This window comes from Ochotona princeps, chromosome 17 (assembly GCF_030435755.1).
Source record: "Ochotona princeps isolate mOchPri1 chromosome 17, mOchPri1.hap1, whole genome shotgun sequence".
Taxonomy (NCBI): Eukaryota; Metazoa; Chordata; class Mammalia; order Lagomorpha; family Ochotonidae; genus Ochotona; species Ochotona princeps.
The window spans coordinates 40,692,828-40,714,253 of record NC_080848.1 but is presented as its reverse complement, the minus strand read 5'-3'; the positions used below and the strand labels follow the sequence as shown (position 1 = coordinate 40,714,253).

Below are 21,426 nucleotides of genomic sequence, written 5' to 3'. Positions count from 1 at the left end.
AAACTTGCATTTGCTTAAAGTGACCGTGGAAAGCCACTAACCCTCACCAGCAGTTTTCTGTCAAGTTCATTGGGAAATAAATGTGCCAGGGATTAAAGAGAAAGCTGTGTTTCTCTTTAGTTCAAAAGACGCCCACTTGTTATAGGGAAGACCAGTCTCCTTGAAATGAGTTTCTTGAAGTACATAAAATGGGACAAGTGCACAACACAGTTCATGTTCGTTAGCAAGTTCATGAATAGACATGTGGGTGTGTTACTGCACTTGACTAAAGGGCTTTCTAGCAACTAGGGTGAGAAGAATACAGCTAAAATGCAAATTCATTCTAGCCTCCCAAACCAAGAAAAATGAAAAATCTTGGCCTTGATGGGTACCATGATACACAAGGAAAACAGACTCCGTGTCCTGTGTTGTAGGATTGGCAATCTCCAATTCTCAGACTCTGTGATGATAAAAAATAAAACAAAATCCTTGAGCTGTGGTTATGCAACAAGGTGGAGGAATCCACCATGGTGGGAGGGTTTGGGGAGGGGTGGGAGAACCCAAGTATCTATGTAACTGTGTCACATAACACAATGTAATTAATGAAGTTAAACAATAAATAATTTTTAAAAAATAAAAAAAAAAAAAACAAAAAAAACCAAAAACAAACAAACAAACAAAAAAAAAACAAAATCCTGTCTCCTTGATTCATGAAGTTGTGTCTGGTCTTTGTTAGAGATGTGTGGCCTTAGGATCGTGCTAATAGGATAGCTGCTGACACACAGGGCTACTTAAACAGAAGATATTTCAAATTAACTTTCTAACATTCAGGTTTTTTAGGTGTATCAGCCACATTTGTTAGGTGTAGCACCTACATGCTCAGTAGCTGCATGGGCCAGTGGCCACCGTATTCGATGACGCAGATACGGAACAAAATGTGTCATCACAGAGTACAACTTTAGAGCATCCATTGACGTACTCGTTTTGCAGACTGTGTGCAAAGTCCTAGCTAGGTTTGACTTTGGGTTTCATCCATTCCATTATAATGTATTCAGTTTTTGAAATGGGCACCCAGGACTGAGCTGGCCATGAGTACTTAACATATCAAATAAAGACACATTTGCCTTCAAGATCAGCCTCACTCATTTCTCAATATCTGGGGCATGTGTGTGTTTCCATAAAGCCATTTCCTTTCCTCGTCACCCAAAGTTAGGGTTGGATGCTACATGTTTAGTACACTCAACCTTTTCATGACCGAACTCAGCCTGAGTCCACAATTGCCTCTTGAAAAGGATCTTTGATCCAAAGGGCTAGAACATCGTCTTCCAGCTTCTCCCGGGCTTTAACAGGGGAAGTGAGGTTGCAAGGACGATGGGGTCCCATCCCCAGTTCAACACTTGTTCAAGCCTAACGTTTCCTTCTAATTTGTTTCTCAAGAACTCTATGTACCTCACACTGTGGATCTCATTTTGGAATAGCAGGGATCCAAGAGTCTGGGGAGAACTCTTGAATGAATCACACGTTCAGCAGAGGCCTTCGCTATTTAACGCTCTCCCAGGTGCCCTTATTTGTGGTCATCAAAACCACAGAACAGAAATCCTACGGGACAGAACTTGCCAAGTGGGTCATGCTTGTACCAAACACGGACCTTGGCAGCCAGGGTGACTAGAAGCTTGTGACAGGGCACATGGGGAAAACCAATAGGAAATAAAACAACTAGATGTAGAGTTCCATTCTAGCCTGGTTTTCAAGTTTGTTTCAGAGCTAAGATTGCATATGTGGTCAGTACTCAGCCTTCTGCAGAATGGACCACTCCTCATCAGGCTAGCCGTATCAGTCTAGAAGTTTCCTTAACACACAGGGCAATATGGTTGCATGGCATACACTCATACCTGAGACATCAAAACTGCTACCAACAATCAGTAAGGAAAAGCTTAACTACGTCTTCTCAAACAGGGTAGCAATACCGTTAGGTGTCTTCACATAAACAGAATCGGCATTCCTGACTTGAAACACAGCAGAGACCAAAGTGAAGGCCACCATACTGACATGTATTGAGACAAGCTCATGGTCCAGGACTTGTGCAATCCAGGAGGCACTTTATGCTTAGTTTTATGATTTTCTAGTATCACATTGAAATTGCTCATTTCTGATCAATGGGCCCACATTTTCACTTTATACCAGGCTGCAAATTACATCGTCAGTCCCAGATGTATATAAGTGTGTGTGTGTGGGGGGGGACAGAGTAAGAGGGATTGTTTTGGTCCTGTAAGTCTACAGTAATGCTCTGTTTTATCTCAGTGTTAGAAATACAGCTTCAAGGGCCCGGCAGCGTGGCCTAGTGGCTAAAGTCCTCGCCTTAAACGCCCCAGGATCCCATATGGGTGCTGGTTCTAATCCCGGAAGCTCCACTTCCCATCCAGCTCCCTGCTTGTGGCCTGGGAAAGCAGTCGAGGACGGCCCAATGCATTGGGACCCTGCACCCGCATGGGAGACCCGGAGGAGGTTCCAGGTTCCCGGCTTCGGATCGGCGCAGCACCGGCCGTTGCGGCTCACTTGGGGAGTGAATCATCAGACAGAAGATCTCCCTCTCTGTCTCTCCTCCTCTCTGTATATCTGACTTTGCAATAAAATAAATAAATCTTTTAAAAAAATGAACAAGAAATACAGCTTCAAAAGATAACACCTTGCCTATCATATCACCCTGCATACAAGCAAGGGAGCTGCCATGTGCAAAGCGCCATCTCTACCAGACAATTATTGACCTCCATTTCTCTCTGAAAGTGGTGAACAGTTACCCACCACAGCATCCAACACAGAGCTAATGGTCAGAGTTCTGAATCAGGAGTTGGCAACCCACACAGTTCTTATTTCTGTCCCTAAAGCTTTCCTGGCACACAGCTACTCATTCATTTACAAGTTGACAGTGCTGGCTTCTGAACTTTCCCAGCACTACTGATTGCCTGGCCTAGCTGAGTACTTGGCATCTTACTGAATCCTGGTATCTCTGCCATTGCAGCTCTTGGCATAAACAGTGTGCCCACTCACATCTGGAACACATCAGTGTCCAGGGGCTGGTCCCTGGGGCAGCAGCATCTACAGATAGTGGAAAGGCAAATTTCTCTGGTCCTTTTCCCCCCCAGGATGACTCACTTACAACCTCCAGAGTCACGCCTACTCTCAGAGTTCTAACAAGTTCTTTGGGTGATTCTTGTGGATGCTCCAGTTGCAGAGTTGCCAGTGTTACCAGTCATGTGGGTGCTTTATCAGATCCACCTACTTTTACATTAAAAAAAAGATTTATTTATTTATTTTTTAAAAGATTTATTTATTTTATTACAAAGTCAGATATACAGAGAGGAGGAGAGACAGAGAGGAAGATCTTCCGTCCGATGATTCACTCCCCAAGTGAACCGCAACGGCCAATGTGCGCCGATCCGAAGCCAGGAACCAGGAACCTCTTCCGGGTCTCCCATGCGGGTGCAGGGTCCCAATGCATTGGGCCATCCTTGACTGTTTTCCCAGGCCACAAGCAGGGAGCTGGATGGGAAGTGGAGCTGCCGGGATTAGAACAGGCACCCATATGGGATCCTGGGCGTTTAAGGCAAGGACTTTAGCTGCTAGGCCACGGCGCCAGGCCAAAAGATTTATTTTTATCAGAAAGGCAGAGTTGCAGAGAGAAGGAGAGACAGAGAGATTGATCTTCCATCCTTTGGCTCACTCTCCAAATGGCCACAACAGCCAGAGTTGATCTGATTTAAAATGAGGAGCTTCTTCCCAGGTTCCCCACATGGGTGCAGAATCCCAAGGGCTTGAGTTATCTTCTGCTGCTTTTCCAGGCCATCAGCAGAGCTGGATTGGACATCAAGTAGCCAAGACACAAACCAGCAACCTGATGGGACGCTGGTGCCACAGACAGAGGCTTAGCCTACTACACGACAGTGCTAGCGTACCTTTTAATATACATTTTAAATCAGCCAAGGCTTGGTGCCATGGTGTGGTGGGTTATACCATGGCCTAGAGTGTTAGTATCCCCTCTGGGCACTAACCGGTGTCCCTCCTGATGGCTGCTCCATTTCTGATCCAGCTGGAAAAGTAGTGGAGGAGCACAAGAACATGGATCCCTTGAAGCCATGTGAGAGACCTGGCAGATACTCTTGACTGGGGCCTGGTGAAGTTCCCAGCTGCAGACTGGCCCACTGCTGGGAGTTGCAGCCTTTTGGGTAATGGACAAGCAGATGAAAGATATCCATCTCTCTTTCTGCCTCTCTCCTTCTCTGTAATGTCGTGTTTCAAATAAATCTAAAAAAACCAAAAATACAAATTCCACTACAACAAAAACCTAACTCCACAAAATTAATCTTGGCTTCTGGGTGAGATATGCGAGAACAGGAATCAAATTTCCCTTCCTATCTGAAAACCCTGAAGAGCCGGACAGGATGGATGAAGCGGTGATCTTCAAGATAGCAGACACCAGGTGAAACATCCTTCTGGCCCATCCGAAAACAGCAGCCAGCATCGGTCAGCCCCCAGACAGAGCCAGGCGAAGCCAGCTTGCCCTGACTTGCCCCGTTGTCTCAGCGGCAGGGTCCAGTTTCCTCAAAGCTGCCAGGGAAGCAGAGTGGCAAGCAGAGGGAAGGAGGATGAGCGGGAGAGAAGGAGCGGCATCCAGGGCGCATCAGCAAGTAGGGCAGGTGCTGTCTGCACTCGAAGAATTCACGGAGAAAGAATTTGGAGGAGAGAGAAGAGGAGGAGCAAGATTAGCCTTGGTTTAGGGCTGAGAACTGCAAGGAGTGCCCACAATGGGAACCCGTTTGGGCCTCAGGGAAGGCTTCTAGACCTTCAGTCTAAAGGATGGAAATTCAAGTTAACTTGGTAAAGGGGGAGAGGAATGAGTAGGGACCATGTTGCTGGAAACAAGACAAGCAGAGACAAAAGCATGGTGGTGGGAAGGAGTAGAACGCATTCATAGGCCACCTGAACAGTGGTAGCAGCCAGATCGCATGGTAAAACAAGTCACAAGAGAGCGAGTTTCTCAGGGAGCGTGTAGCCAAGAACGCAGGAGGGTTCTAAAAACCCGATGAAGCAGGGCTTTCTGAGTCCCCTTAAAAATTCTGGATTTTTTTCCTAACAATCCTGGGAAGCCACTGAGCTTGCCCAGCAGGGGCACAGAGTGGTCCTGCAGGAGGTCACACTGGCTAAGGGTTCGTGGGGAGGGATTCGTGGGTCCGCAGCTCAGGCAGCAACACTTGGATGCGGGAAGCTCCTACCGCCCAGCATAGTCTTCGGACACAGGAGCAGCTCCAAGTGCTGTGCACAGTGCACTCCCGGGGCCAGCAGCAGGGGTGTGAGCAGGGGGTCCAGGAGAAATTCAGTCTTGGGCGCTGCCCCAGATCAGTCACTATCTGTGTTTGAAACAGTAGCTGCAGAAGCCTTGTCCTGCTCAACAGTCCATTTGTCAGTGTCAGCTACGACATCCTGAGTGCCCGTCAACTGCCTCCTTGCACGTTCAGAGGCACTTGGTGCTTTCTTCCAGAGGAGGGGTCCACTGGCTTTGGCCATGTAACACTTGGGTCATTTGCAAATCAAGTGGCAAAGCTCCCCGGGGCTGAGATGAGGAAAAACAAAATGTTCTGAACTGTTCAGCCAACTTTAAAAGAGTGTAATGGAGAGGGCTTTTATTCTGAGCCAAAGAAGTGCTGTTAACCTCAGAGCTTTTCACATCAAAGGTGCTTTAGTGCCTTGCACAGAGGGGGTCTGAGTAAACAGACCCAGAAGCACTTGTCAAAGCACACTTAAGGACACCCCTGCCCCTGATGGTGCTGGGCGTGGCTACTACACACAGGAAGTTGATCTCCACTTCCAGCTCTCCTCCCTTTAGGAGGGGTCAGAAAGGAGCTTATATTTTTTCAGTAAGGGGTTGGGTACTTCGTATTAGCACAGCAGAGTATCATGCTGTGAAAGGCTTCTGCTAGCTAAAGACCAAGGCATTTCTTAGATCCTCTTACAAACCCACAGACCTTTAAAAAACAAAACTTGAAGTAACGGGAAGATTATTTTAGTGAAAAGAAATGTTGAAACCCAAGCAGAGTTCTTTTCCAAGAGGCATTTTTATGAACTTTTTGAAGAGCCTTATGCATAGGGTTTGGTGTTTTCTGGTTTTTTTATATTTGTTTGTTTGTTTGTTTGTTTAATTAACCACAAAACAACCCTGTATTTGTTCATTCTACTCCACGGATTTGTTGAAGTCCATTCACATTTTGTGCAATGAACTTGGAGGAAGTATTCATAAAGTGCTTTAACTGCATCACCGACTTAGGATAGTGATCTTGAAGGCAGGTTCTTGCGCAAATAAGTGAAAAGCTGAACCAGCAGCTTTTCATGTAAAACATCACTGTGTCTTTTTTTTTTTTTAAAGATTTTATTATTATTGGAAAGCCGGATGTACAGAGAGGAGGAGAGACAGAGAAAGATCTTCCATCCGATGTTTCACTCCCCAAGTGAGCCGCAACGGGCCGGTACGCGCCGATCCGAAGCCGGGAACCAGAAACCTCTTTCCGGGTCTCCCACGCGGGTGCAGGGTCCCAAAGCTTTGGGCCATCCTCGACTGCTTTCCCAGGCCACAAGCAGGAAGCTGGATGGGAAGTGGAGCTTCTGGGATTAGAACCGGCGCCCATATGGGATCCTGGGCTTTCAAGGCGAGGACTTTAGCCGCTAGGCCACGCCGCCGGGCCCATCACTGTGTCTTAAAAGAATGACCAACCAGCCACAGTCACTCACAGCCAGCTATCTGGCAAACATCTTCTTGAAAATGAACCAAATGAGGCAGCAGATAGTTCAAAGGCAATAGGCGGCAGTGTCTGTTGACTGTCCATTTGGAACACTCCTATCTGTCCAGTGACAATAACACCTTCCCAGTGCTTCGACACATTCTGCCTGAAACTGCTGGGAATACTAACATCAGGACTGTCACTATGGTTTCATGAAGAGACCAACATTTAGCACAGCCACACCAGTCAGAGAAGCAATGTTTTCTAAATGAACAACACACAATGGTCATATGAAATCAGTGACTCTAAGAGCCAATCAAACTGCAAGACACAGCTTCAGATTCTGCGTCACAAGTAGTCCTAGGAAAGTACTACCAGCTTTTTTCGGTGGATTAGCAGAGAAGAATTCCAAAATTACTGAGATGGCTGCTAATAGCCTCCTAACGGGGCCTGCACTGAGGCTCCCTTCCCCAGCTACACAGCTGTCCAAGATGAAGTTTTTACATCAACTGAAACAACACACTGACAGCTAATAGGCCAGATACTAAAAGCCATTTGCAACAATATAAAACCACGCCACTCCTCTCACTAAAGTAGTCTCTTGTTTTGGGAAACGATTTTCCTCCTTGAACACTGTCTAGGCTAGCACAGAATGAAGTTATTGTACTTTTAAGTAAATACTAAGCAGTAACTGAATTTCTTAGTTACAATTTTTTAATACAGAATATACGTGCAAGTATAATCCGGGGTCTCAGTTATTCTCCAAAGCATAAAGGGCCCGCCCTCCCGGAGGCAGGGCAGGACTGCACTAAGGAGGACGAGGGAAACTTCCTGGAGATGCTCCACAGCATGCAGTCACAGGACTGGGCGCCTCTGTTCTCGTGCGGTGCGACTTTCACCCAATCCAAGATCTCAGACCTCATAGAATGCAACACTACAAACACTGCCGTCAGCCCTGATGCTGCCAGGGAAACCACTTTCCAGCAGCTCCTTTCAAACCTTATTCTCCTCTATTTAGTGCAGAATTTTTATTTCTGTGGCACACCACAAAGGCCCTCAGATACATTCACAGCAGAAGATAACTATGGATGAAAAAACTTAAGTCCAATGCGAGAAACAGGCTAGAGCCATGGATGCTTATTAGTCTCTTCCTTTGCCCTTCATGGGAACTGGCTTTGGTTTCTCCTAAAAACCATACCTTTGCCCTTGGCCTGGAGATGTGGGCAATTGGGAGACAGTGGGCCAGCAGGGGATACAGCACCAAGCCCTGACAGATTTTCACAGCAAGGCAAGTCATCATCAGCAAAGTTGAGCTTTAGTGGCGGCTCGGCTTTTTTCATAGTCTGGGCAATGGCATTTCCACTTTCCTGAATTCTGCTTCTCTCAATGAACATCTGGCACAGCAACCGTGTATGAGACAGGCATGGCACTGGGGCTGCAGGTGCATTCTCCTGGCACTGAGCCTTGGTGCCATGGTAAGGAATCGGCAAAACACAAGACCACTCAAATCTCTAAAAATGGAACAGAGAAGGATACAGGCTCATGGGACTGGGTGGGAGACAGATCACTCAGGCCATATGGGGAGGTGCCAGTGGGACCTATGGGCTGCAGGAGTGCCTATGGGCCCTGAAGAACTGAAGAGAAAGCAGGATAGAAACAGAGCAGGAGGCTTCAGAAGGCATGTGCACACAGAGAGCTTCTCAACGTCGCTGCCAAGACGACGAGCCAGAAAGCAGGTGCCACCTCTGTGCTCCTTTTGGCAGGCAGTGGGGGAGAGAGGGTAGGCTTGTGAGCAGGCGAATGACATGATGTAAGCTGCGCTATGAGATTCATCTGGCAGTGGCGTGTAGGCTAGATCTGAGTGGGTGCAAACGAAATTCATCAGCTGTAGGTGGTGGCAGAACGGGCCTTTTCTGAGTTTTCCTCAAAGGGGCAGGGCATCTTCCACAGAAGCAGAAAGGACACAAATCAAACAAAGCCATAGCACTGCTAAGTAGCAGTGAGGGCCACTCAGCTTTTCGGAGCCATTCATGAGAAAGGGTGAAGAATATACACAAACCAGCCTTCCCGTGGGGCATTTTACAGACGCAAACAAATGTAGGCACACAGAGAACAGCAGCTCAGTGCTCGCTGGGGGAGTGGGCAGTAGGGAGGAGAAACCCAAGGGCCTGAACAAACTCTGGGCATTGGCTCCAGGAAGTCCATGGTACCAATCTCTGGGGATGTTCAAGTGCCTTACCCCAAACAGTTCAGTATTTTCATAGCATATATGCACATCTTCAACTAGACCTCAGATCCTCTCTGCATGAATCATGATCCCTAACACAATGCAAATGTTAGTTATACTGTATTGTTTAGGAACTAATGACAAGATGTAGCTATTTCCTATTCTTGTCTGTGTTTGGTAGATGCAGGATTCTGCACGGATGCAGAACCTGAAGCTACGGGAGGGTGGTGCTACGATAGGGCTGTGATAGGGCTCCTGCGTGTAGACACACCTCAGTAAGGCACAGTGTTTGCTCATCAATTAAAACCCCCAAATAAAAGAGTTTCAAAGAGAACCAGTTTGTATTTCCACAAAAGATCCACGTAGCCTAAAAGGCTAAGTTATTCCTGGGGACAAAACTGTTGTCCATGGAAGTTTCCAGATACAATGCAACAGAAATGATCCTCAAAGAAAAACCAAGGGGATTTTCCCCTTGTAACACACTTCAAGTGTTTTAAGAAACTTAACGTTTACTGAGCTGCCACTGCAGGTTAGGAAAGACACAACAAAAAAACTAAAGGTTTTCCCACTTCGCCTTTGTCCACGAGTGTGCCTTTACACTCGAAGGTGTGAGGGAGAAATCCTGGGCTCAGCCAGGCAGGCCACAGGAGGATGCAGTCCTCAGGTGCCTACCCACTGGGCCCCTCCAGCTCACCATCCCCTCTCCATGGCTGTTCTCAGCAATGTGAATGGCAACCCACAGGCTTCCTGCTGCATGCCAACACTGCCCCCACATCCTCTTCCACAGCTCATATTTGGACTCTGAACTTTTGGAATCATCGATGAAAAACAGACTACATTTTGTAGTCTTGGAAAAACGACTTTTCCCGTTAACTACTTTCTCCTGGGCTCTCTGCCGCAAAGAAACATGTCCACACTCTTCGCTGCATTCCCCAGTTCCCTTCATGACACAAGCAGATAGCAGAAACAAAGCTCTATGGTTCTCACGCCCACTGAGACTGAGCACATTAGAAAGCACACCGGCAACTTCTACACAGGCTTCTCCAGAAACAGGCAGGAAAAAACCCACACCAAGCGCAGGCAGGTGGCGGTGGGGGCTCCCAGGGGATATGCCCCCTCTGCTGGCCTGGGGCCCACAGTGCAGTCTTTGATCTACCCCCACCCCCTGGCCTGTGCAACAATATCCACAGCAGCTGCAGCTTCCCAGACTCGAGGCACAGCATCCTGCCACATAGAGGCTGAACAGGAACAATTCCTCCTTTCAGCATCTGCCAGGTCTCCAGGACTCAGACCACAACCTCAGGATGAGGCCCCAAGGCAGTCTTAGGGCCAGTTGTCCGGACAACCATCCCTAGTTAGATCTCAGTGAGGCCAAGCCAACAGGTGCACACTGCCTGCCCAAAGTTGCTACAAAAGGAAAATAATTTTACAAATAAAAGCAGCAGGTAGTGAGAATACCCAAGCCATAAAACTGCAGTTCTAATGGGAAGGGAGGGAGGGAGGGAGTGACACAGAGAAAACACAAACCAAGAAAAAGTCAAGGCCAAGGACACTAGAACCAACTTACTCCTTCCAATGGTGAAAAGAAATTTGCATGGACAGGTAGTGATTTTGTTACGGAAACTGTATGGATGGGAAAGAGGCATTTTCCTTTGGCAAAGGTTTCCTGGTCCACCTGCACCAAAACCTCTTTAGCCCCACACAAAGAAATCAAAAACTCTGGGGAAAAAAAGAAAAGAGATTTAAAAATCGAAGAGATTAAAAGAAAAGATACAAGAGCCATATGGAATTCTCTATTTTTTTTCCCCCTGCACCATCTGCTTTAAGATCTAAGAACAGAATGGCAACTGTATTGATTCAGGAGCCAAGAAAATTGCTAAGCAACCAGGAAGGAGAGGACATGGCTGAGTTAAGACGTTTTGCTGTATGGCCAGTCTTTATCCAATCATGTAAGGTTTCTGAAGGCCCAGTCCCAAGTGGTCCCAGTATTTGCATCATAGAGGCATCTGTATAAGGATAGAAACCGTGCCAGATCCTGGCATAACATCCTATCAACTCAATACCTTTCTTTTTTCCTAGCTTAGAACTTGCTAGTTCATTCCATCCTCCCACTGTCAACAGCATGCTGACACCATGAGGGCTCCATCACCTCTCAGCAGACATTCCTGATTCTATAGCACCTTGCCAGCTAAGGAGCTCTTGTCCTCCCCTCCCCAACTTGCTGTCCTCACAGCCTCTTCTGACCTGAACTGACTTGGTACCAAAACCCAATCTGAATGGACCAGGTTGGGCTTGAGCTCTCCGGAAAAATGAATGAGTTCCCGTTTTAGGCACACTCCGTCCTTGCTGACGCTTGTGTAGTGCAGTGTGTGTAACCCATCACCTGTCAAAAACCCCCAAACCCAAATCATCTGATTTCAGTACACAACCAGCTTGGAAGAGATACTGGAACTTTGCATTTTTTTTCTCAGCTGCCACTATGGCTTAAAATGGCCACAGTGTGGTGTTTGATGGCACAAAAGCACACGAGTCTTCCTCCAATGCGTATGGGAGACTGCTCAGCGAGTGACAATGGATATAGGGAACCTCCCCCACCCCACAAGACATTGGTAGTTACTGCTGACACAGAGCTCAATCAACTAAAATCCAGGAAACACTAAGCGTATTCCCAAATTTCCACCGACATGGTGTCATCTAACACTTCAAATGAACACCATCATCTCCCTCGAGCAATGGTTTCTGATACCCTGGGGTCTTACTTGTTACATTAACAAATACCTTCCACTTCCCAAATTAAGTTATGCGTATCCTATGCCTTTTTTTTTTAAATGGAGGAGAGCTTAAAAAACTGTATTAATATAAAATTACATGCCATAGTTACGTATATAATGCAGTGGCTTTGACCAAGGTTAGAGTTGTGCAGATACCATCACAACTGAAATTTAGAACCGTTTCATCACTCAAAGCAAAATCTCCATGGCCACGTGTAGCTGCTCCCTAGCCCCACATCTCTGACGCCACCACTGACACAATCCTAGCACACCTGCATCTGCCTTCTTCCACTTGGCTTTATATTTTTGTAGCCTAGGTCAGCAGATCTCTTTTGCTGTTGCAGACCATCCCACTACACATATGTACAATGTCCAACACCAATTTTTGAAAATCAATATTGCAAATCTGCACACATTCAGTAAGGGAACTTTACCAGCATGAGGTCGGATGCTACCACTCGCTCATCTTTTTTAGCTGGTGTTGCACAGGTGCACAGAGAACCAGCATCCGATAGCTACACATCACATGAAAGAACACCTACTGCAAGGTTTAGAACTAAAGCTAAAGCCAGCAGATGTTGATTAACCTGACCAAGATTTTAATTAAAAAACACTTCATTAAACTATAGTAATTCTGAGTTGTATAACTTTGTAATTCAGTGATTTCTATTTTACATTGTATCTCATGATTGTTCCTGTTGGAGTTCCATGCACTACACTGCCATTTCTGATTTATTCCTGCAAGAATAAGCAACGATTCAGGAGAAAAGAAATAGTGAGAAGACACAAAATAATCACAGCAATATGATAAGCCTGCTTCCTTATTTATCTGACCCATCAGCAGCTCTTTGAGATCCACAATGGATGCAGTGGGAGGCACAGTTGGATTTCGGCTGTCGCTGGCTCAGCACTAAAGCACAGGTTGAAGGGGAGAGGTTCACGCCACCCAGCTGTTTCCCTACTGGGCCCCCAAAGCAGGTGGTGCACCTTTCACCCAACCCCAGCCATACAGAGTCACCAGTGCCCCTTGGGAGTGAGGAAGAGGGCCACCCAGCTCATTCAGTCCACTGAGTGGGACTCCAGGATGCAGACACAGGAGCTGATGTGCCATGCAGGGCTGCAAAACAATGGGCCTGGCAATGCTTGCAGAAGTACCTGCAAGTCTCTGGGAACCAAGAGGCCGTGAAGGTCCAGGTCTGGGCCCCATGATGGATTTGGCCGCCCCCTCCCCTGGTATTGGACTACACATCAGGAGGAAGTTCATGGGTAATCCAAAGGCAAAGCGGACTGTGCGCTGTTCCCTTAGAGAAGGCGGCATTAAGGTGAGGGAATAGGGAAAAGCGAGAACAAAGCAGAGAGACATGGGGTGAAAAATGGGGAGGACAAGAGAAAAGAAGGGTGATTTAAAACTGTGTCAAGGGCCAACTCCACCCAGGCCCATGTGAACAAATTAATGCAGCAAGCAAGACATAAAACGTCACCAAACTGAAAGCCGTTAAAAGTCACACGAAAGATAACAGTTGACTTGCTATTAGAATTCACCCCAAGGCTGTATTTACCTGGACTGCTCAAGTGGCTAGCCCTGTCCACCACGGGATGGCACGGGATGGTACTGGTGGTTCTTTGAGCCAGGGCACATCCAGTGGTACCTGCCAATTTCCATTTCAGCTCTGCTGTTCACTGCCAATTTCAGGTGGCAAAGAGTCAGCGTCTCTCTCTCCAGCAAAGATCTATATCCGCATTTTTATTATTGTTTCACCATACAGTTCCCGGCAATGGGGAGCTGCTCAGACCCGCTATGAAAACACAGCTCCTCAGTACCAGCTCATCAGCTCGACGTGATAAATTGAAAACGTCAGAGTTTCCTCTGTTGTTGAAGTTTGCATAAATCATCCAAATTCTCTCTTAATTTGTCCATCTCCTTCCACCACCCACCCCTTAAAATGTTCTTTAGTGAAAGATTCTACTTGTAGTAAAAATCAGCCTTCTCACCATATTTTTCTCTTTCCTGTTCAGACCAACAGAGCAGTGTAATCACTGCACACGCAAAGGTGAATGCGGGCTCAGCTCTCCACAGTGGGGCCCAGGCTTGGTGAGAAACACAGGGCAAATCAGCCCAGACTTGGCTGCTGCATGCTGGATGGAAAGCCTCCTGCCTGCTGTGTGCTGTATTCTCTGTCACCTCATCTTAGACTCGGCATGTCATGGTCTACCATGTGTTGGATTAAGTCCTATTCGTATCATCTCCCCGTGTTTTGCAAGCTGTTGGTCTTACAAGCTGCTGGCATCCACACAGGGTGACGTTTGGCCCCTGGGCACTCAGGCCTCGATCTGGCAATCACACTTGGTTTTCAACTTTGTAGGGAATTTGGAAGAAAAATAGCCTGCAATGTGCCTGGTACCGAGTAGGCTCCCAGATACTATAGGTTCAATTACAATCTGAAAATTCCAAAGAGATCATAAAGTCATCACAGCTAATTCGAGGCTTTCATAAAACCTAACAAAGGGGTTATGAATTGTTTTGTCTATTATGTCAGAATGATTCCACAGGAAGATCAGGTTCAAATGTTCTGCTTGGTACCTCCCATCACCGATGCTAAAGAGCCGATAAATCCTCACACCATAATGCAAACAAGCAAATAACCTGACCAAAAAAAAATTAAAACTTCACAAAGCCAGGACCAGTGCTGTGGCACAGCACATTAAGCCACTGCCTACAGTGCCAGCATTCCACATGGGTACAGGCTTGAGTCCTGGTGGCTCCACTTCCATTCCTGCTGATATGCCTAGGAAAGCATAAGAGAGTCCAAATCCCTGGCCCCTGCCATGCACTCGGGAGACCCAGGAAAAGCTCCAGCCTTTGGCCTGGCCTTTGTGGCTATCTGGGGTGTGAATCCGTGAAGAGAAGATGTCTCTTTTTTTGCAACCCTTTCAAATAAATGTCTTTTTAAAAAAACTTTCATAGGGCCCAGCATGGTAGCCTAGTCACTAAGGTCCTCACCTTGCATGCACCGGGATCCCATATGGGTACCGGTTCACATCCTGGCTGCTCCTCTTCCCATCCAGCTCCCTGCTTGTGGCCTGGGAAAGCAGTCAAGGACGACCCAAAGCCCTGGTACCCTGAACGCATGTGGGAGACCTGGAGGAGACTCCTGGCTCCTAGATTCAGATTGGCCCAGCTCTGGCCATTGTGTCTACTTGGGGAGTGAATCAGCAGATGAAAGATCTTTCTCTGTCTCTCCTTCTCTCTGTAAATCTGACTTTCCAATAATAATAAATAAATATTTTTTAAAAAACCCTTTAGCTTCTGCAAAATTCTAATATCACTCTTCCTAGTCTCCAAAAACTCTTAAAATGCTAGTTTACACTGCAACATAGAAACACACTTTTCTAGGTGTTACCTTAGGGAAAACATTTTTACCTTCAATGTAAGGTAAACATCTTATTTTTACAAAAGCAAAAAAAAAGATATTGGTAGATAAGATTATAACTACAAAACAAAGCTCTTGGCTGCAGATTTATTGTCAATAATAATAACAGCCTCAATCTACTAAGCACTTCTGACATGCTGGCCACCGTGCTACAGCCTATGGTTCCCATTTCCTCCTGTGTTATAACCACCCTGTGAAACGGGCACAATAAGATTCCAGCTTGGCAGGTGCAGAATTGAGGATGAAGATAAGGTGAGGGTCACCTATCCATGATCCTTTAGCACCAGGTGGAGAAGGCTGGATGTGTACCTGGGCAGTTACAACAGCTTGTTCACTCTACTCAAGTCATAGCACAGCAACAGTTCCCCTAAGGTGCACTCAGAGGTGAGCTACGCCTCTGTGTCTGCTAATCTACTGATGTGTTTTTAACTTACTTGTCCCTGGATTTCGATTCCTGCTTTATTGTTGAGGAGATTGCCTCTCAGACATGGGTTGTGCCCCATTCTCTGATAACAAGGAAACCTGGTTTTCATAATGTTTCCTGGAATAAATACTTCATTGAAAGCAAGAGAAGATACTGGGACTTTGTAGGCCAAGAAATGGACATCTGGGACCCTGCCATGCAGATTTCCACCCAAACGAGGTGAGGTAGTTCAGGGCCTCCTGCAGAGAATTTATCCAAGCTCTGCACCATCTCACATGGAACATGTGCAGACATCTAGGCAATGAAGCCCAAGCTGAGAAACAATAGAAGGCCATGGCCTGCCCAGTGCTACTGGGTTTTCTAAAAACAACACGGGGCAGCCATGCTGGAGAAAGTTATGCTGCTCTAGCTGACTCAGAACTAGGATCAGCAGCGGGCAGCCGTGTGCATGTTTCCTGCACTAACATCTCCCTAGGACACAGGAACATTTGAGGTCAGGTCCTGAAGTGGCACTGACCACGAAAGGGGATTCTCAGACACATTGCTATAGGCACCCTTGAGTCACACTGGGAAGGGCACAGTTGCCACAGGTGCCCCAACAAGCTCCAGCTTGGCATCATGTTCCCCTGGGAGCCCTAGCTCTTATTTCCTACCCGAATCGGCACAAACAGTCAAATCAGTCACTTCTGATGGGTCTGAAGGGAAACAAAACAACAATCCACCTGAGATTACTTGCATACAACACACCCAAAGTGACATCTGCAAACAGCAACACACAGGCTCACAGATCTTCCTGCCACCATCTTTGAGCTTGAGATGTGTGAGATGCCTGAAGTACGTTCGGAAAGAGTGTGTGCAATGCATCCTAGGTGAACAGGGTGGTTCCATGTCACCGAGACTGGGCGAAGGCACTTCTCCCGTTCAACTTCTTTTCCCAGATGGTATTCTCTATTGGGGGTTGCTTGAGTTTTAGGGAATAGTCTCCCATCACAGCCTTTCAAGCAGGACCAAGATTCAACTCCACCCCGGCATCACTCTCCTACCAGGGGCTTCTTGGCCTTTATGAGGCACCTTTAGGATAGCATTAGGCACTGACTGATGAGGAGACAGGGTGGGAAGAAAGCCTCAAGGATCAAGCTACACCACTGCTTCACGTCAACCTCTTCCTTGAGTGTGGGTCCTGACACTGGCTGCTGCTGCGTGTGTGGCTCTCCTGTTGCATGAGTATGAGGAGAGCAAAGGCTCCAGAATGGAGGGCAGTTCCTACTTGGTGTTCGTTCCTAGGGGAGCCAAGGAAACAGACCAGGATGCCAACCATCTGTTTTGGCCAGTGGCCACAAGGGCAATTCTACCCTATAAGTTGGGTCTCTACTGTCTCCTAATCTCCAATACAATACAAGGTAGGAAAGTCATGGAGACAGAATGGAACTTGGCAAGTTGTTATGCTGTGACATGAAGATATTCCTAAGGAAGCATGCCATGGCTGGCTCTCCTCAGTGCAAGAGTGCCACTCTGTGTTGCCATGGACACCCAGGACAAAACAAGACGACCCTTGTCTTGCTTTCTGGGACACACGGACTGCTCTTGAGCCACAGTATTTGTTCTGCCCTGCACAGTTCTTAGAGTTGTTTGGTCTGGTAATGAGCTCCTGTCTGAGCTCTTTTTCCATACCTTCTGGTGGTTCATCTTTGAGAGAATCAGGGTCAATATCTGTGGAAGGAGAAGCAGAGCAAAGTCATCTCAATATACTATTTGTCGCGGCTAGCTGAGCCGGCATAGTAGGCACGGCGAATGTCCGAGCGAAAAGCACCGACACACGGAGACCATGATGGTGTTAGAAGTGCTGGGAGCCGTCTCTCAGACTCTTTATGTCCTTGAAGGACAGTGCCAGGTGCTGTCTGATTCTCTGCCCCTGCAGATTCTCAACCTCAACTACCGGGAAGGTAAAGCGCCTAGCAAGGGTAGCTGCCTCAGAGTCTCCCTGCTCCTGTGCTTGCTTTACCGCACGTTCCACAGCTGAAAGAGAAGTTGAAAGCGGGGGTCCAGCGCAAGCCCCAACAGTGCATCCACTCTGTTCCTGCCTCAACTAAAGGGAGAGGCGCTGAAGCTGCTCTTGTAAATCTTTTACAACTGTGCTCAGACATGATGGCGCTAATGGCTCAGGCGGCGCAGAGGGCTCTGTGCCTGTCCAAGAGGGACGTTTGTTGGCACATGCTCTACAGGTGGAGGATCCTCGGCAAACTCACTTCCATCCTTTTCCTCCTCAGCCTCCTCAGAAGAGGACCGCGAATCTCCTTCGCGCACTTTCTCCAGACTTTGTCTTGTCTGGGGTTCCTTCTCCTTATTTACCCTGGTTTGCAGCTCTCTCCTACTTTTAACAGACAATTTCTTACGGCGGGCTTCCACCACTGCTTGACGGGATGACCAAGCAATATTTAGCAAGCGCCAGAGAAAAAGGATGACTACAGTGAAAGCAAACCATGGGAATATGTCGCAGACAGTTTCAAAAAAACTCTGCGAGGCCTTAAGCGTAGTGTCGGTGCCTAGTGACTGGAGCAGATCTCGGATTCCCTTAATTACCTGCATTTTAGAGAGTTCTTGCCCCATGATAAATTTTACTTATGCCCCTGCAAAAATTTTAAAACCACTAGATTTCCGGGGTCCCTCAGATTGTCCCTCGTGCCCTGGCACAGGTAGAGGGTCTGGGGATTAAATCAGTTATGCCCCTGCAAAATTCCAAAACTCCAAATTCTTAATTCAAAATTCCTTAATTCCTAATTCCTTAATTCCTCACCTTCGTAGTTCCAAGGGTTCCTCGGATGTCCTTTGCGCTGTGCCCCACGTTACAGCGCCCAATCATGTCGCAGCTAGCTGAGCCTGCATACTAGGCACGGCGAATGTCCGAGCGAAAAGCACCGACACACGGAGACCATGATGGAGTTAGAAGTGCTGGGAGCCGTCTCTCCAAGCCGTCTCTCCACAAGCCTCTTTATTACCATATTATATCCTCTTTCCCCCAAGCCCATCAACAGGACAATAGGACGCCAATGAGTCTGCAAAGGCTAGGTGCTACTGCCGTAGGCCCGATTCCTGAGTGCTCAGCTTAAGGAATATAAATCAACTCCTCAGCCCACAACACAATCATGTCTGGCAAATGGATGTGACACACATCCCAGAGTTTGGGACACTAAAGTATGCGCATGTTACTATCTGAACTTGTTCTGGATTTATTTTAGCTACTCCTCAGACAGGAGAACAAGTCAGACATACTCTAGCCCATTGCTATGCATGTTTTTCCATCTTGGGACCTCCTAAAGTTATCAAAACTGATAATGGTTCTTGCTATACTAGCAGTAAGTTTTGTGATTTTGCTGCCTCCCACCATATACAACTAATTACAGGTATTCCTTATAATCCTCAAGGACAAGGTATTGTGGAACATGCCAACCGTACTATTAAGGATTATCAGGTTAAAACCAAAAAGGGGAATATAGCACTCCCCGAGATCATTTGAACCTTGTATTATTTATCTTAAATTTCCTAACATTGGATGCTGAAGGACGGTCTGCTGCAGATCGTCATTGGAATCCATCTCAGAAGCAGAAAGGTTATGTAATGTGGAAGGATCCCTTGACTGGTAAGTGGCAAGGCCCAGATCCTGTCCTCATTTGGGGGCGAGGATCAGTTTGTGTTTTCCCAGAAAACGAAAATGGTCCTAGATGGATTCCTGAGAGGCTTGTCCGGCAAGCTCCTGCTGCTGAGTCTTGTGAAAGCTAGGATACTGGCCAAGATGATGGCATTTGAATCGGAAGATCGACGGGACAAGCAAGTATATTAGGCTTTTATAAGTACCCATCTCTTTATCTTTTCTTTCTCTATGAGCACCTAGGTCCTGACATTTCCTGCCAGTTTCTCCTTAAACCAGACTATCAGATTGTCTGGTGTGCGACCCCAGCTGTTGGGGGTCTGGCGCTCCTTTTATAAATAGCTCAATTTCTGCTCATGCTTTTTCTTATCATTCCCCTATTATTACCATGGGGAAAACACCCACCTTCTCTACATGTCAGCTTTGTGCGGTATGGACATGCACTGGCATGTGCCCCATTTTCCCTTCTTTAGGAATGCAATCATTCCTATGGAATTTTAATAGTTCCATCACTCCTCTGGACTTGAGGACTCGCTCACGTGGGTGAACCTCAGTTCCTTGAATTTGAAGTTTGTGTCCGCCTGTGTTATCCCTATGTTTCTCTCTTAAGTACAAAAAATGCCTCTGAAGTAAATGACACCAAGTTCCAGTGCACCCTGACAGCGTGATGGAATAGCAATTGTGATTCTGCTGTTATCCTGCAGCTGCCCTGAATCCTGCCTGTGCCTGTTGAGACTAACGGAGAGGCCTCTGTTGGCCTGATAAGCTTAAAAGAGACTTTGGCATCACGATGACCATCGTAGCCAGTACGTCAGCAACCACCACCACCAGCTACCATGGTGACAGTGAACGAGCTTGCATAACTGACTGCCTGAACTGTAGAACAACTGAACTTTATCTATGAACACAAGTGGGTGGGCATGCTTACGCTGTAACTGCAGGTTTATTTGTTGGCAAAGGAATAGCAGATGTTGTGAGATTTGGTCTAGGATTCTTGTACCCCATTGTATGCCTTTTTGTGTATATCACCTTTGCAATTGCAAAATGCTTCCCAAGCCTGGGAACTGCTGTCTGCTCATTTCTACTGAGCTAAAGTTACTCCTAAGATAATGACCTCTTGTCCCCTATTGTGCCTTTATATATGTTTCACCTGTGAAGTGCTTCCCCAAGCCAGGGAACTGCTGTTTGCTCATTGCTACAGAGCTGAAAACATTCCTAGCCATGGAACAGGGCTACCAGCCTCCCCAAGTATGGTTTGTGCAGCTGCAGCAGACAAGGCATTGAATGGCAGCCAGTGATGGGTAAGATGGACTGGGCACTGACCAACCTAAGACAGGGGCTCTGTCATGCTATGAAGATTCCCGATGATGGGTAAGGCTGTTAACCTGAGGGTCCACAGCCTAAGACAGGCGCATTCAAGTTTGCTTTAAAACAAAAGCGGGGACCTGTAGTGGGCTAATGAGTTGATTAACTCTCGGTAAGCTGAGCACTCAGGAATGGGTCCTGCGGCCATAGCACCTGGTCTAATCAGACTCTTTCACATCCTATTGTTCTGTTAATGGGCTTGGGGGAAAGAATATATAAGGGGTAATAAAGAGAGGTGGGAGAGACTTCTCCCACCATCACTGGTCTCCGTGTGTCGGTGCTTGACCCCCAGACGGACCTTCGCCATGCCCACATTACTGGCTCAGCTGGCCGCAACACATTCCTATGTCTCTGGCTGCAAGAGCTGGCCCTGCCCAGCCATGGGCCCTGGATGGCAGTGTCCCAAGGTTCTGTGCTGTTTCAGTGGGAACGCAGGCCATGGACACACACGCAAAGCAGACTCCAGTGTGGGTTTTGGAGATGGACAGGTTGGAGCATGGAAGCTGAGGACATGCAGACTGTAAGGGAGGGGACACAAGGCAACCTTCCCCCACTGCCCTGCGAGAGAGGACTGCAAAGGCCATCAACACCAGGAACCCCTTCCCTCCAGGCTCCCACTCTACTGAGCCCTGGGAAGCCTGCTCTTGGCATCTTCTTGGGGAAAGGGCTGGGGAATACAGCCATGGCTTGGGGTGCTTTTGCAGGCTCCCTTCCCCCATGTCTCCTCTCTTGAGCTGTTCTGGAAGCTGAGCAGTTTCAGGGTGCCTGTGACATGAGGGTGAATTGATGGGAAAAAAAAGCACACAATCAGTC

The 21,426-nt window shown here is 47.3% G+C and overlaps 1 protein-coding gene across 1 annotated transcript in view; it reads right to left on the bottom strand.

Moving 5' to 3' along the window:
* LOC101516049 (neuronal membrane glycoprotein M6-b) overlaps positions 1-20,920 on the bottom strand; it is a 32,952-nt gene extending 12,032 nt beyond the window's left edge. Inside the window, 4 exon segments of the mRNA XM_058676457.1 lie at positions 13,307-13,334; positions 13,336-13,427; positions 17,274-17,312; positions 20,869-20,920. Of these exon segments, the coding sequence (XP_058532440.1) occupies positions 13,307-13,334; positions 13,336-13,427; positions 17,274-17,312; positions 20,869-20,920 (211 nt within the window).
* Between the last annotated feature and the right edge of the window lie 506 nt (positions 20,921-21,426).